We start from the raw sequence: 17,131 nt of genomic DNA on the forward strand, positions 1-17,131 counted from the left end.
CACCCCCACCTGCAATAATTTCTGGAATATCTGACATTTTTAGTACTCTAGGTACTCTTTTAATACAAATAAAATTAATAAAATTTAAAAGACTTTTAAAATCAAAGTCTCTGTTGAGTATGATTATGAGTGAAATATATGCATGTTGATTACATCATCATGCTGTTGATTTGTTGAGTTTGTCAATACTCTAGCAACTGTATTTATTATCAGACTTTGGGTTGAATTGTTCTATCGAATGTATGACAATACAAGTTGAATCCATCAACTATAGGGCAGTATGGATTGAATTGGTCCATCAAATGTATGACAATGTGGGTTGAATTGGTCCATTAGCTGTATGACAATGTGGATTGAATTGGTCTATTAGATGTATGACAGTATGAATTTAATTGGTCTATTAGATGTATGACAATATGGATTGAATTGCTCCATCAAATATATGACAATGTGGGTTGAATTGGTCTATCAGATGTATGACAATATAGGCTGAATTGGTCTGTCATATAACATATGGGTTGAATTGGTCGATCAGATGTATGACAATATGGGTTGAATTGGTCTATCAGATTTATGACAGGTTGAATTGGTCTATCAGATGTATGACAATATGGATTGAATTGGTCTATCAGATTTATGACAGGTTGAATTGGTCGATCAAATGTATGACAATATGGATTGAATTGGTCTGTCAAATGTATGACAATATGGATTGAATTGGTCTGTCAGATGTATGACAGTATGGATTGAATTGGTCTGTTAGATGTATGACAATATGGGTTGAATTGGTCTGCCAAATGTATGACAGTATGGGTTAAATTGGTCTGTCAAATATATGACAATGGGGGTTGAATTGGTCCATCCACTGTATGACAATGTGGATTGAATTGGTCCATCAAATGTATGACAATGTGGGTTGAATTGGTCTATCAGATATATGACAGTATGGGTTGAATTGGTTTGTCATTTAACAAATATGGGTTGAATTGGTGGATCAGATGTATGACAATGTGGGTTAAATTGGTCCATCAAATGTATGACAGTGTGGGTTGAATTGGTTTATAATTTTTTTTTATCAATATGGGTTGAATTGGTCTATCAGATGTATGACAATATGAATTGAATTGGTCTGTCAAATGTATGACAGTATGGGTTGAATTGGTCTGTCAAATGTATGACAGTATGAGTTGAATTCTGTCTGTTAGATGTATGACAGTATGAGTTGAATTCTGTCTGTTAGATGTATGACAATATGGGTTGAATTGGTCTGTCAGATGTATGACAGTATGGGTTGAATTGGTCTGTCAAATGCATGACATTATTGGTTGAATGGGTCTGTTAGATGTATGGCAATATGGATTGAATTAGTCTGTCAGATGTATGACAATATGGGTTGAATTGGTCTGTCAAATGGATGACAGTATGTGAATTGGTCTGTCAGATGTATGACAATATGGGTTGAATTGGTTTGTCAAATGTATGACAATATGGGTTGAATAGGTCTGTTAGATGTATGACAATATGGATTGAATTAGTCTGTCAAATGTCTGACATTATGGGTTGAATTGGTCTGTCATATAACAAATATGGGTTGAATTGGTTGATCAGATGTATAACAATATGGTTTGAATTAGTCCATCAACTGTATGACTATGGATTGAATTGATTGGTCTGTCATATGACAGTGTGGGTTGAATTGGTCTGTCATATGACAATATGGGTTGAATTGGTCCATCAGGTGTATGACAATATAGGTTGAATTAGTCTATCATATGATAATACGAGTTGAATTGGCCTATCAAATGTATGACAGTATGGGTTGAATTGGTCTTTCATATGTGTGACAGTATGGTTGAATTGGTCCATCAACTGTATGACGATATGGGTTGAAATGAAGACAACAAGAAGCTTAGTTGTATATCTTTATTTCCTTTTTACAACATTATTTTTTGACAATATAAATTCACAAATAACATGCATTAAAAAATATTTTAATTTACATAAACTAATATGTATATACATTTGATGAGCATTTTGTTTACCACTCCACCCTCCAACACACATTCACAATATTTTAGTTTGTTACATATTGGATCCGAAATGTTAGGTCATAATGAGGAAACCCTATGATCAAAATGTGTGATAATGAGCATTGTCTTTGCATATTGTGAGGTAATTTTATCTGACAGGCTGTGCTTGTTACAACTTAGCTGACTGTATATCAGTCAAATTATGCTGAAAGTTTGTAAATAATTTTACATCATCATTGGCTTAGATGTGTATAATAAGTAAGATCTATATATGTTAATGACATGATATTCAATCTTATTGGCTGAGCTTGTCACTGATTTGAATATTGGACACAGTATTCAATCTTATTGGCTGAGCTTGTCACTGATTTGAATATTGGACACAGCATTCAATCTTATTGGCTGAGCTTGTCACTGATTTGAATATTGGACACAGCATTCAATCTTATTGGCTGAGCTTGTCACTGATTTGAATATTGGACACAGTATTCAATCTTATTGGCTGAGCTTGTCACTGATTTGAATATTGGACACAGCATTCAATCTTATTGGCTGAGCTTGTCACTGATTTGAATATTGGACACAGTATTCAATCTTATTGGCCAAACTTGTCACTGATTTGAATATTGGACACAGTATTCAATCTTATTGGCTGAGCTTGTCACTGATTTGAATATTGGACACAGTCATCAACTAACAGGTTAAATTTATTGTCCAAGTCTTCAAAAATGTTTCATTTCATTGGTGCACTTTTCCATGGGCCTTTCTCAAGGCAACAATAACGTTCATCTAAATTAAATAGTTCTAAACTGATGTTTCACTACTTGAAGGTCTCACACTTAAATACACAAAATCCTTCGTCAATGGTATAATAATCGAGTTCAATGAAAGAAAAATATTTAAAACCATTTAGGGCGAAAATTGAACTGTGAAGAACCAAGGCAAAATTGCAGTGCAAATTTTGAAGGCTGTTTTCATTGCCTTATTTAGAATACTTGCAAAATCACATTCTCCTTCTCATCCTCCTTCTCATGAAGAATATATCTTAAGATATATAAAATAAAGAATATAGTCCCCCCCCCCGCAAAAAAAAGAAGAAAAAAAACTGAAGAAGAATGACAACCCCTTTCGTCTCAGTTTTCTTTATCCTCTTTCTAGTGTTGCTGTCATCATGGTCTCTAGTAATTCACACAAATATTAGATCTTTATGAGAAATCTTGTCCAGTGAAAACGCGCTTTATTGTTTCCGTAATTGAAATGTAACTTGTACACATTGAAGACCGCTCTGGTGTCCTAAGTGGTAGGGTGTCTGCCTCTGAAGGGGGAGGTCGCGGGTTCGAGCCCCGGCACAGTCATACCAAAGACTTATAAAAATGGTACTAGCAACTGACCCGCTTGGCGCTCAGCATGAAGAGGTTAGTGTTAGGACTGGTCGGCCTGATGTCAGGATAATGTGACTGGGTGGGACAGGATGCTACAAGTCTGCGGCGTGATGCCCCAGTGCTAAACATCACTATAAACTGCTACACTGCAGATATCTTCGAAAAATTACTGATTTTTTTTTTAAAGTTACATTAAAAATCCAAACACAAACACATACAGTTTGAAAAAAATCTGGATCTAGAATCCAAGCAAACCCTCTACTCCCCGAAATAAATGGTTGGTTGTTTACATGTGGGCATGGTATTGAAAAGATTTGTTACCGCATAATTTTTTCCGGTGGTACATACCACAACACATTTTCATTGTATCGGTACGTTGGTAGTTTCGTTCAGTAAGGCATTTAAGGAAATTCCCGAGCAATCTTGTTACAACCTAAATGATATTAATAGTGTATTTTGATCTTGACATAAAGCAGAATGGTTAAAAACTTTCCTTTTTCTACAAAACAGTTGTATCTGTCACAAATTAATGGTGAATATTACGAAATATAAGTCTATTTGTGAGTCTTTAATCACATTTGACATATGGCAACGAGGTGGCCAAATGGAATGTTGTGAAACATTTTCGGACCAAATCCAACTTTAGGAAAAATTTCGGATTAAAGCAAACAAAACAAAGCAAAAACACAAACGTGTCATGTTTTGGTTATTTACTAGCGTATGCGAATGTGTTAAGAATATATATATTCCTTTGTAAGACCGCGAATCACCCTACGATTTTCAGGAGCGCGCATAATTTCTCAAGTCCACTAAATATTTTGTCGTTTGTTCTGTAAGTATGTTTTATATTTTCTGTCCCTCTGTGAAAAATACCTTGACCAGGCATTGGCATCCCACTCAAGGTCTCTCAGCCAATTATATCACTAGTGTAGCCAGAAAACTAGACTTCGTTATCAACATTTTCTTTTTTATTAATAGGTTCTCAGATGCCAGCACCATGTACTTCACAGTACCAGCTATAGTGTAAGTTTAATCATCCAACAGTATATAAACCTTCTAGATTACGACTTATACAACAATTAACACATAACTAGTTTATCTACTAAAAGGTACTGACCATCAAATGTCTGGGTGGATGGGTTAGTGATTTTCTTTAGAGCTGAAATAATTTTTCTTCTTTTATCTCAAGATATTTAATATTTTTTCCAAATAATATCATGTTTATAATGTGGTGCTAGTTTGATATAAATCAAAACAAGATATTTTTTTCCAGCTATTGACAGAAGGAAGTTAACAATAACATGTAAAGCCCCCACCCCAGAAGGTTGAATTGTCGGTCCATAATATAATTGCAGTATACCGTGCTACCTATTTCGGTATGTTCGGTATTTGTTGTGGTACCCAGCTCAAGTATTGAATGTCCTGCATCCATGACTTGGACACGTTTCCCAATTCACAAGATATTTCCCTATAACTATTCATAGCGACAGACACACACGGGCATCCGTCACGTTTTTTTGGGAGCTCACAAATTCACAAACGTTCTTTCACGTGTAATGGTTGGTGCAGTTAATGTATTGTATTTTCATTAAATGACTGTTATATCAGTAGATACTTTTAAAATATTTCTGATAATATGAGTCGTTTGATTCAAGCAGCTGAGAATTTATTTCGTTCTCACAGCTAAGTCTGGGGCACAATTATTAGCACCGTTCAGGCGGCCTAAGTGGTTAGAGAGTCCGCCTCGGATGCGGGAGGTCGCGGGTTCGAACCCTGATCGAGTCATACCAGAGACATAAAAATGGTACTAGCAGCTGCCTCGCTGGCCCTCAGCATAAAGAGTTATGCTTCATGTCTGCGGGATGAAGCCCCAGTGCAGAACATATATATAAAATTCACTGCAGATATCGTAGCGATTTGACTGATTTTTTTGTTTACAGCAATGTTAAAAATCCAAATCACACACAGTCACCAGCAAACAAATTTAATTTAGTGTCCACGCTTTCACGAACGTTAATGTTCTTGGATACGCATGCAGATGTTTTTTTTTTTTTTTTGTTTTTTTTTTTTTTTTTTTTTTTTTTTTTTAGTTTGTGTTGTAAGCAGTCATAGAAATGTTCTTAAAACAGTTGTGGGGGGGATCATGGGCTAACCGATGATTTTTCCTGATTTTTTCACAGGAAATTTGCCATAATTTCTTACAGGAGATATGGCTGACCTCAAACTTAATGTTGTGCTTTTATTGGAAAGTCATATAGTAAGTTGAAGATTCTCAACTCAAAGATATTCAGAATCAAAGAGAGGAACAAAATTTATCCCTAAATTGAAATGGACAACGCCAATATTCGATGTGCTTCTGTTCTAATACAGTGTAAGGGCGTAATTGTTTCATGTTCTCAACTGATGTTGCCATTCAAATTTATTGTTTGAATTTCTTTCGCTAAAGTAGACAATGGTGATTGTTGTGTTTATTGTTATTAATGATCGCAAAATTTACATTCTGTTACTGGAATTTATAGATTAATTTAACTTGTTGTGCTAAACATTTACATTTATTTGGAATGTTGTGTTATCCTGTTTTTTTGTGTAAATAATTTATACTTTTTCCAGCATAGATTGGCATCATATAACCACCATTGCTCTGATGTGCTGTAATGTGTTAGTACAATCAAACAAATCAGGTAAGTACTAACCTTATCGAATATTTTTAATCGTGCATTTGAATCGTGCATACATGACTTTACAGCCTAAGTGTACCCTATTGATGACTGGGCAAAAGGACCGAGTTTTGTACGACACGTTATTCGATGATGTAATGTAATATTTACCCATACTAAAATAACACACCTTTTTTGTCACCTGTCCAATTCCTGGTTGCGTCAGCTTCTGTTCATTAACAAATGTTGATGTTCCCCTTGAATGTACATATATTTCCGTACGGACATAATTTGCCCCGCTTGCGTTGTGCATATTTGGGAGCTTCTTGTCTTCATATATGTCCAAACAGTCTGTAGTTGTATCGTCAATTTTTTCACAACTATTAGCCCTATTAGCAGGAATTGTGACATTGGAGGGAAACTTGATCTTCCATGGTTCATGTCAATAGACAAATATCACTTGATGCACATTTCCTTCATAGATTTTTAAAAAAAATAAACGACATAAAAGTTGTCTTAAAATAAATATATTGCCAGATGAACTAATCTATTTTATTATACATGAGTGCTTTCAGATTTGATCTGAGTATTACTCGCGACTGGGCGAAAGAAGCAAATTACGTAAAACACAGTATTTGAGGAGGTAAAATTAATAAAGGTCAATAATAGCCACATTCAAAATGACAAATGATGAATACTGTGTGCCATCTCACTTAGTGAAGAACGCTCAAAACGTGGAAAGTTTTGTGACTGACATAAATATTTCATCACTTTTGAATAAAAGAGTGTAGTCATTGTTTTACAATAGAATATAAAGACAAGGGGGTCAAGATACACCTCTAAGGAGGAGGAGCAAAACACTCTGCAGTCAAACAATGTTGCATACATTCTAAGTGCGTCATACCTAAGCTTATTCAACAGTCGTTTACCTGTATCTCACGATATATCCTAATTGACTGCTTTCAAAAGTTAAAATCATCACACTGATCTTTCCGCTTTCAGCAGAACAAAGCACTGTACACAAAAGCAAAATAACCGAAGGCAACATTGTTCCGTGTTGGGTTTATTTTTAGGGAACAACAAAAAGATTGGACTGAGTCATGTGACCTACCCATCATGCCATAGCAGCTAGCCAGAAGGTTATAACCACTCGCTTGGTTCAATAGCGATTCCGATGGCAAGAGATCTTGAAACTCTGACAGTGTCCCAATACAGCCAGCTAGATCCGACTTCGCCTTGAATGCAAGGAACCTAAGATAAAGGGTGTACACAAGGGGACTTATTGTGACTCCAATGCAGTAGTTTTCGTCTAATTCAATTGGTTTTGAGAACACAACTTCAAGTTGCACTGCTCTGGGCAAGGCAGAAGACTCTGGCAGCATAAAGATCACATCGAAGGTCAAATTCTTCGCTGCTTCTACTGGGAAATACAGGAACTGCCGGACCTCTTCACATTCTTCTCTACAATACACCATCTCATCATGGTGTGTTTTGGATGAAAAGTTAGCCGTAGCAATGTCTACCAAATGTTCCAACGTTTTCATGTCTTTTATGTTGACCAATAATTGGAACTGTTCATAGATTCTGACGAAGAGATTATCTACAAAGTTGTGTCTATTTAGAATCTGTTGTCGTTTCTGTAATACAGAGGAAGTTATCGTGAGCACTTCGCAAATGTTGCTTTGCCTGAGGTAAAACGTTGCAAGCTTTAGTGGACAAAGGGCCAAATCTCCATCTTTGCCCTCAAGCAACAAAGTTTCTATTTCTTTCACGCTAAGCTTATCTTTTGTGGTCTCCAAACGGTCACAGTGGTCAGCAAAGCACACAAATCCTAAAAACGATCTAAAAATCTTGAGAAGAGGTTGCCCGTAATCAAGAGTTTGAGTATCTTCTAACATATGTTTGAATCGTTGTATACACTCTAAAATATTTCTTGTATCGTAAGGTTTCCACAGCGAACGAATCGCTCCAGACGTGTACATTTTCTCCAAGATACCGCATCTCATTTCAATCCATGCAAACAGATATGAACGAGCACTGAGTTTTGGGAAGAGCAATGGGTCCCCTGCACTAGCCTGCAGAGCGAGCTCAAAGGTCTTGCAGTGCTCTAGTGCCGAAATTGGTTCGAGTATAGCCATATCTATAGCTTGCATCAATTCCTTAACTTCAACAGGATCCAAATTTGATGGGAAAACGTTTCTGGTTTCTATGAAATAATGAGGCATTCTATGGCTTTCTAGCCAGTTTTGAATCAACTTCAGACACTGAACAAAGTAATGTAGCAGCTTTTTGGGAATCATGTTGTCACTGCCCTCTCTCTCAGATAACCAAAACATCGTTGTCTTCATGCAGTATGAGGAAAGGATGTTTGGGGAAACAAGCTTGAGACTGTCTTTCAGAAAAATCTTCAACAGTGCGTAGCACTGTATCTGTGTTTCATTGAAGTCTTCAATCAACAGCTTCTCCGCTACGTTGAAGGAAGGTCTCCATTGTAAATCCACATCAGGGCTGCTCTTGTGTCCAACAGGTGCCAAAAATATAGGTGTGCTGTCAACAAGGCACTCGACGGTATCTTTCCCAGGCCAGAATCCAGGTCGTGGTCTTGTCATGAAATTTATGGACTCGTATGGCCAGCTCAAGGACATAATACACGAGACTATATCTATATCAGCATATTGACTCGACTTGAAATTTTTAGACACATCTTCGTCTTTTGGTTCTGCATCATCACTGACGTCCAACATTTCGCATAGCATAGACAGTGTGTTTTCTGGTTGCGATACTTTACAACTGATTGCCGGACCATGAAGATGAGATTTAGTAGTTTGGTGCTTTCTGAAAGCAGGGTCTGAGGTTGATACACTCGACAACCCTTCATGTCGCATGTCTAGTCGGGTGATCAAAGTATTTGGTAAGAAGTACTGACCGTCTTTATATGGCATGAGATCAAGAAATACTGGGTCAGCTTTTACGACAATCAGTCTGACATATCCAGGATAGTCTTTGTCAGGGATCTCTCTTACAATGATTTGAGGTATATTGTGAGGACGTGCATTCTCTTTGCTGACGCTGTCTTCTTTTTCATCAACTACTTTAACAAACTTAAGAATTTTCATGGTATCAAAGTCACTTTTCTCTCCACCGTAGTATGGTCCACCTGACATTCCCTCTGACGAACTGCCTGAGTGAATACATCCACGTATATCTTTCCCGTATGTAAGAAAAAGATTATCCACGAGCTCCACAAATTTCCATTTAAAGCGCCGGATATTAACTTCTCTTTTTGAAAAACCCATTGCAGCAAGAATGCCGCTTACATATAAACTCTGTTTTTCTTCCAAAACCATTCTTCCTCTGTAAAAAAAATACATATTTGTCTTATATATATATATATATATATATATATATATATATATATATATATATATATATATATATATATATATATATATATATTAACATTAGGCACCCATTTTAAGATGTTTGTGTGTATATATAAATAGATATTACCTTGGATCATTCATACTGCATTAACCAAATCTATTAACAGCTGCCTCGCTAGGCACTCAGCATTAAAAGATTAGTGTTAGGACTGGTCGGCCTGGTGTCAGGATAATGTAACTGGGTGGGACATCATGCTACATGTCAGTGGCATGATGCCTCAGTGCTAGACATCACTATAAACTGCCACACTGCAGACATCGTAGCGATATGACTGAAAAATTGTTAAAGCTACGTTAAAAATCCTAATCACACACACTTCATTTTCAAACTTACCTAAAGGAATTTAAATAAAGTGTTTAATTTCTAAAGTAAAAAACGTTTAACGTAGATCAATTTGTTTCGTTGTAGAGTTATATAAAAATTGGTTTTGTATAAATAGAAAAAAAAAATGGCGTACAGCATCAGTTTATATTACATTTTGTGTTTACAGATACGAACAGTCCCATATCCCCACCTACCCCGACGGGGATATGAGACGGATTTAAGTTTAATAAAAATTAATCTATTTCTTCAGATCACCATTTGATTGCATACCACGCGCCGTTTGATTTATCATAGTTGGTACATTTTACATACAGTGTGTGCAGTTTAATATTTGTGATACGTCGCCATGTTAGCATATCACTTTATGTGTATCTGACGGGTCCACTATAAGCCCATTACATTTCTGTGTAGTATTCTCATTACTGTTTGTTTGCAACCATGAAACTTTACTTACTCGCCTACGGGACACCTTATCTTTTCATACGGTATGTATTCGCTTATATCACGAATCAAAGTGCAAACAGCAAAGATCCTGATCTGTTGTAACATAATGCTCCTACATTCAGGTCAATTTTTTTTTGCTTTAATGATTACTCCTAACAAACTATATAGATCCAGATCTGCCGGCGCATTATCCGACGGTAGATCTGGGTCTTTGCACTTTGCAGTTGGGATCGTTTAATAGGCGAGTACATACGGTAAGTATTACCAACAACAATATGACGACCATCTTTCCAATGGATTGCCTTACATGTGTCAGACATGGCTGTATCTATTCGACCAATGAAAAAACTCTTCATGACCAGGAAAACCGGCATTACACAAATTACTTTCAGTTTTACTACAATATACTTTTGTCCTTTCTGATGTGCAGTTGGAAAAAGTCTTCAACTCTTAATTGATTTTGTTTCTTCTCTGCATGTGTACAGTTTCAGACTGTACTATTAATGCATATATGTATTTGTATATGTATTCCTTGAAACATTATTGATTAAAATGTATCTTTGTTTCTCGCCATCTCATATTCACGAATCGAACCGTGAGATCGCGAAAACTTGACATATGATGGCCCCATACAAAGCTATGCCCGTTCTCTTTTTCTATTTCTATGATGCCGTCGTTTCTTTCTTTTTATATTATTCTCTTAATATGCTATTGTCCATCTCTTTATTATTTGTCCCACCACACCCACACCCAATTGACCTATAAAGACTAGATCCATGTTACAAGAACTTTTTTTATGCGACCCTGTCTGCAATAACGGAAGCACTAAATTATATTTCAAACGAACATGTGCTTTACCCTGGAATTAATGTGTCAATAATCAGCTGTAGTCCCTTACAAAGACATAAATACTTTAGCATATTGATATAGGACATTTGAATTCAACCGTATCTTTGCATTGATTCATGAGTATAGTGTTACACGTAAAGTATTAGATACACGTAGATAGAATTTAACTGGAATATTTCTTTTATTTAATGCTGCTGTCCAAGAACAGATACAGAAAAGAACGTCCTCAAATGTGGCTTTCAAAATAAAACCCAGTTTCCGATATGCCTTGAAATTGTTAACTCTGTGTTGGAACATTTATACTTTTTAGCGTGCCCCCCACCCACACCTGGTTCCGACTACATCTACTTCGTGGAATACTTTTAAAGATTTTTTTTAATTATATATCATACAGAGAAAAATCTCTAAATATGTTACACACCATCTTTGATTTGATAATGATTTAGAGAGAGACACAAGGATTTTGCATTTTCTATTACTCAAGCATACATGTATATGGTTATAATTACCTTTAAATATTCAGGAATAAAAAGAACGAGTCCTCGGACTAACTATCGCCAGATCGGTGTTACAAGCAGTGTTGTTTCTCAACTGTCGTCTTTATCATTTCCTTGTATGGTAAGCACTCATACAGTCTTAATAACACTGAACACATCGTGCTGTACAATTAGAAACTAGTATCCAATCATGACTGGAAATCAGAAATGAAAGTTGAAATCGAAGAAGAATTTATGCAGTTATTAGCTTTATGCTTAATGGCCGTAGCAGGTACCCAGATCAATTACCAGGAAGGTTAATCACCCCATGAGAAGGTGTACAACAGTAAAGTTACATAAACATCAACGAAAGCTATCTCCAGTGAAAAATTTTAACATGCTCTCTCGTGGTCAATACACAATTATTCAAATAAAAACATGTTGAAGACATTTAAATTTACAAGAATGTATCATGTGTCAGATGTCTCTTTTCTTCAATTTAGTTCTTTGTCGTGGCGACCTTTGAGTATCTGGTATGATCTTTGATTCGTTATGCATCGGGCAGTGTCTGTCATGCTTTGCCGTCATGGATCCACCATCCGTCATTAATTATTATACGTTACCACTTTAGAAACTTTACTTTAACCAATTACACTTGTGTCATAATAAACGAATCTGATTTTGGAGGATATTTGCCTATATTAATGAGTGGATCTGGTATGCTATTGGCTGAGTTTATGCCACTCTACCACCTGTATCTTCGAGCACGTTTTGATAAATACTGGTGGATATGCGAGGAAGGCGTTAATAGAGAGAGATATACTGCATATCGTGTGCAGATTGCTGAGGTGATTCTAGATTTGTACACTCTCATTCGAATTTCAGATGAATTATATTATGAACGACATCTGTTGACATTCATTACATAGCCTGGCATCTGATTGGCGGCTGAGCTTGTTACCAGTATAAAGTATGTATATATGAACAGACTTAAACCTAACCTTGCCTGTAAATGTATGTATCAGGTGTTGAACGAGTTTGGTATGAACAAGACGTGATCTTATTTTGTTAAATACACACTTTATGGCCATTAAACAGCTTTATATATAAATAAAATAAGTTAATTTTAAATTATTCATCTCCCACTCCTTTTAAATTCAGTCATGAATTTCTTTATATCGTCTTCAGCACAACTTACAATACTCTTTTCTTTACTACACCTCCCTCCTCAAATTTATATTTATCAGTATATATAAGGGCCTTACGCAAACTTAGGAAATGTTTAACGTATTCCTTGCAGACCTCCCTGGCTTATTATTAGAGAAATACGGTACGAAAAAGAACGATATAATTTATCGTAACCGTGTGTCTGTGTTTAGAGAGAAGCACATATTTACGGGAAGAGAAGGGTAGGGACAGTTGAATTAGGGCACATGGTATGAACTTTGCACCCATACAATGAAGAGTATATACCACACCTGACCTAATATAATGCTCTGTGTAACGGCGTTAGTGAAGGAGTAGAAAATGCATGCAATATAATTTTTTATTTTTTAAAGAGAAAGACTGGCTCTAGAATATAAAATGTAAAGTATGACTATGAGTCTTTAGGTGTGCCTAATGGTACCATGGTTTTAAATTGCATTTAGTTAGCCTAGACACATTACATGGACAAAGTTGGTGACCGCTTATTCTCCGTTAACAATTTACTATTTCATATTAATACAAAGTGCTCATAATGGTGTGTCTCAAATGATTTCACAGATTAAAGAACATGAATCTTTTTTGTTCTATGTAGCTGAGAGAGAAAGAGAGAGACTGTGAGTTATGAATTGATGTGTATGGACACAGTCTACAGCCTCGTTAATGGTTTAAGTGGTCAACCAGGAATACGTACATATATATTTATGCGCATTTGTATATCTCTGTATATCCATTCATCCATCGCCAAACTTGACATAAAAAATGTACTGGTTGGAATTCCATGATCGGGTCAGTCCAGGTTGGTTACATTGCTGTGTCCTTGGATAGGGCACTTATTCCAATTGCCTTGGCACTAAATATCTTATTTGAATTGCTGTGTCATAAAGCATATAACCAAACTATGTGTATATGCATACATACATACATACATACATACATACATACATACATACATACATACATACAACTTAAAGACATTGAAAAATAGAAGACCATACACATATTTAGATATATAGACATATTAATACAATAAAACTTTCCTGACCTGCTTTTACGATAAAGGAGTCCAGGACATAGGGATTTTATTTGCATGGGAATGGTTTCCTTATATCAACACATACGTAAGTATTACCACATTTTGGGTTGAGCGGCAAATAGACAGTAATGAATTAATATTCAGTTAAAGCATTTTATATAATTTAGTTTGTGTCAAAGTTTTCCCATGTACAATTTATATATGTAGAATAACTTTCTGACACAAAAAAGAATTCCACATATCATTTAAACTGTAATATAAATAAGTTAAACACATCAGCTTCAAGATTATGTGTTAAACCTAGATATAATTTGCTCTTTGACGTATATAAATTGTGTACAGATGGTCCAGTCAATCTCGATCCACTCTACAAAGTTGGTCAGAGTTTATTGTGCTTTCGACACTCTTTAAAAAAGTGGGATAAAGTTTTTTTTTATAATTAAAAATGATCACAAGTCACTTCAAACTGTTGACAAAGTTATTCCCTAAACTTCATCGTTGGCCAAATTATGAGTAAAATCTTTGTTCAAAACCATGTAGATATTGAATACCAAGTTACCTTGTGGGACAATGATAAAAGTCTGTTCGATACATCTGCATTCAAGCTAGAATAGTCTGTATTCCATTGTACAACCGAGGCTTGCTTATAAGTATTGCAGATAAATGTTTTGTCTATTATTGAATAACCATTTTTTAATCCCTGATTATGAGTGTGTTAGACGGGGGTATAATTGGGTATTTTGGATTTGAATCAATTTTGATATCAATGTGGTATATATACACTATAGCTCCGATTCTAGGCTGTTGACACATTTTTGGATAGCTTATAACTGAAGTTGAGATTTAGAAAGTGTAAAATGATTTTTTTGTTGTTGCAGTAACTTTGTTCGTAGCAGACCATCTACCCGTGACACATATGACATTTAAGAAAGTCAGCAATTGATTTACAAGAATGGTCACTAATATTATGAACATTTACGAGCAAAAAAGTTAGATGCTCGGTTTACACAAGGTGTGCTGGAAAATCTAATCTTGGCGTTTGGGGGGTTGGGGTTGTAAAAACAAACGTTTACGTGTAGATGTTTGAAAAACTCATTTCTTGTATTTTGGATACTAAATCTACCATAAACTTGTATTACGTGAACCTTTATGGGGTCATAGCGTTCATGACTGCAAAGACGCCATTTTTTGTGATCGGTCATATGCACTTTGATTATTATATTCGTACATCCAATAGATCTCTTCCAGTACTATATGTCTTAAATGTATTTACACTTCGTTTAGGCTTTTTCGTGTGTGTCTCGTGAGATCAAAATGTAGTTACTGGTCGTGTACGTGTTCTGAAAGCTGATTCACAGAAAACGTGGGTAATACAGTCAGTCTGTTCCCAAGATAGCGTAAGCGTTGAAAGTAAAGAGAGGGAAGTGTGATTTTTATTTCAGAACGCTGCCACAAATTCAGAAACACCAGGAGCAGTAACAAGAAATGAACATAGGGACACTTCCGTATTGACTTTAACGTCCCTGTTAACTACAGGATAATGCAGGAAGTCAGTGCCAACGAGACGTATATCAGTTCTGGACCACCAATATCACTCTTAGTCTTATGGTTTAAGTTCATTTACAAAACTACGACCCCGCTGCAGGTGAGATTGGCAATTATTCATCTACACTTCAATTAATAACTTTAATTTTTTAAAAATAGTATCCTGAATGAAAAGAAACCTGACATTTTCTATCTACTACAAAAGTGTCATTATTGTGAATATTTTAATTGCAAAGACATCTTAAAACATTTTCAAGATAATTCTTAAATCCATGAAGACAAAAAAAAACAAAACAAAACAAAAACAAAAAAACAACAACAAGCAAGCGAGATATGTAAGGACTAACATGTTCGATCTATTGTTTGGGGATCATAGATCAGGGATTTTGGGGCCATTCATTACTTCTTTTTTTTTATAAAAAAAAAGCTCTGCCTGTAGCGTTTGTTTATGAAAAGGTTTTCATAAATGATAATGTAGATTCAGCACCGTAATTTAAGTTTTACCAAGGAAGGAAAGCATTTTATTTAGACACACGCTAAGACAAGAAAGAAAGAAACAGAGAGGTGGAGAAGGCGAAGATTTGCCATCTAGTCCCACCGAAGTCGCTTTTTTAAATATTGGATCCAGTTTTTAGAACGTTTCTGGCACCCGTCTGTTATGCAATTGTTATATCCAGTTTGGGTATTTACTCCTAAAGCGCCTATATGCATAAAAAAATATACGTAAATATTGCTTTGAATCAAAGGACATAAATTCAGAATTTGAACAAAAGCAAGCAAATGGTTTCTGAATTAGTTAAATTAACTGCCATTATAATAAAGTATTTCTCATATTTTAGTAAATTTTATAGGAAGAAAACAACAAGGTAATTTTGGTACTTAAATCAACGTAATCACCAGTGTCTGTTTTCAAGTATTAATTAGCCCTTTTATTTTGTGGGCGCCAGCATTTACATATAAACATGATTTTGGCCTACATCCGTAAAACTTTTGTAAAACTTGATAGCTGACTGCTACATGTTGGCCCCATACCCCGAAAATAATTCTGCGGGCGCCCCTGCTTGACTGTAATTAACGAGGTATGGAGTTGATAGGTGATGCTGACTGACATATGAGGGGTTTTGGACATTCCAGCCAATCAAACATGACGTCAATAATCCTATACTTACGCTCATGTTCACATTATAATGTGTCTGATTGTTGTGTTTTAAACTTTCCAAACGGCCTTGGGCTTGACGGATACTAATACAGAGAAAGAATGAAATAAATTTTAGCGATTTTAATGCATTTTGGTCACATAACACTGAGTTGAATTCAATAATTTACTTGATTTCGACCTGTTGAAGAACAATTAGAAGCGAACAAGTTTTATTGCGAAACTCCCATGAATCCACATCTATTTCGGTTCAAGTACAAGCTGGTTCTATAAATAGAACGGAAATTCCAATTACGTCATTTTAAACGTTCTATTCTACATACAATGTGAAACAAGGTCAAACAGAAAATTCCCTATCAGGTTGCAAAATTAATGAAACCCCAAACAAATTATTAAATGCTAAAAGTTATTACATTGCAAGGAACATGAATTATAAGAATAAATAATGGCAGCCTAACATTGGTAGAGCACCTTAAAAGAGATAGATGAAAATCTCGTTGAGTTCTCGCTGAAATCGGTAAAAAAATTCGTTAAGTTTATCTAAGGATTTTTACGGGCTAAATCCAGAAAGGGAATTGAAAGGAG

General features: G+C 35.5%; 1 protein-coding gene across 1 annotated transcript; it reads right to left on the reverse strand.

Annotated features, from left to right (window-relative positions):
• Nucleotides 1–1,909: 1,909 nt before the first annotated feature.
• LOC149801627 (uncharacterized) lies at nt 1,910–11,965 on the reverse strand. The gene is made up of 2 exons (XM_089955895.1): nt 11,640–11,965; nt 1,910–9,423 (listed from the first exon to the last, which is right to left on the reverse strand). The coding sequence occupies exon 2, from the start codon at nt 9,414–9,416 to the stop codon at nt 7,068–7,070; it is 2,349 nt and encodes a 782-aa protein (XP_089812021.1). The 5' UTR covers nt 9,417–9,423; nt 11,640–11,965; the 3' UTR covers nt 1,910–7,067.
• Between the last annotated feature and the right edge of the window lie 5,166 nt (nt 11,966–17,131).

This window comes from Sinohyriopsis cumingii, chromosome 4 (assembly GCF_028554795.1).
Source record: "Sinohyriopsis cumingii isolate HCF-2022 chromosome 4, ASM2855479v2, whole genome shotgun sequence".
In the NCBI taxonomy this organism is placed as follows: domain Eukaryota; kingdom Metazoa; phylum Mollusca; class Bivalvia; order Unionida; family Unionidae; genus Sinohyriopsis; species Sinohyriopsis cumingii.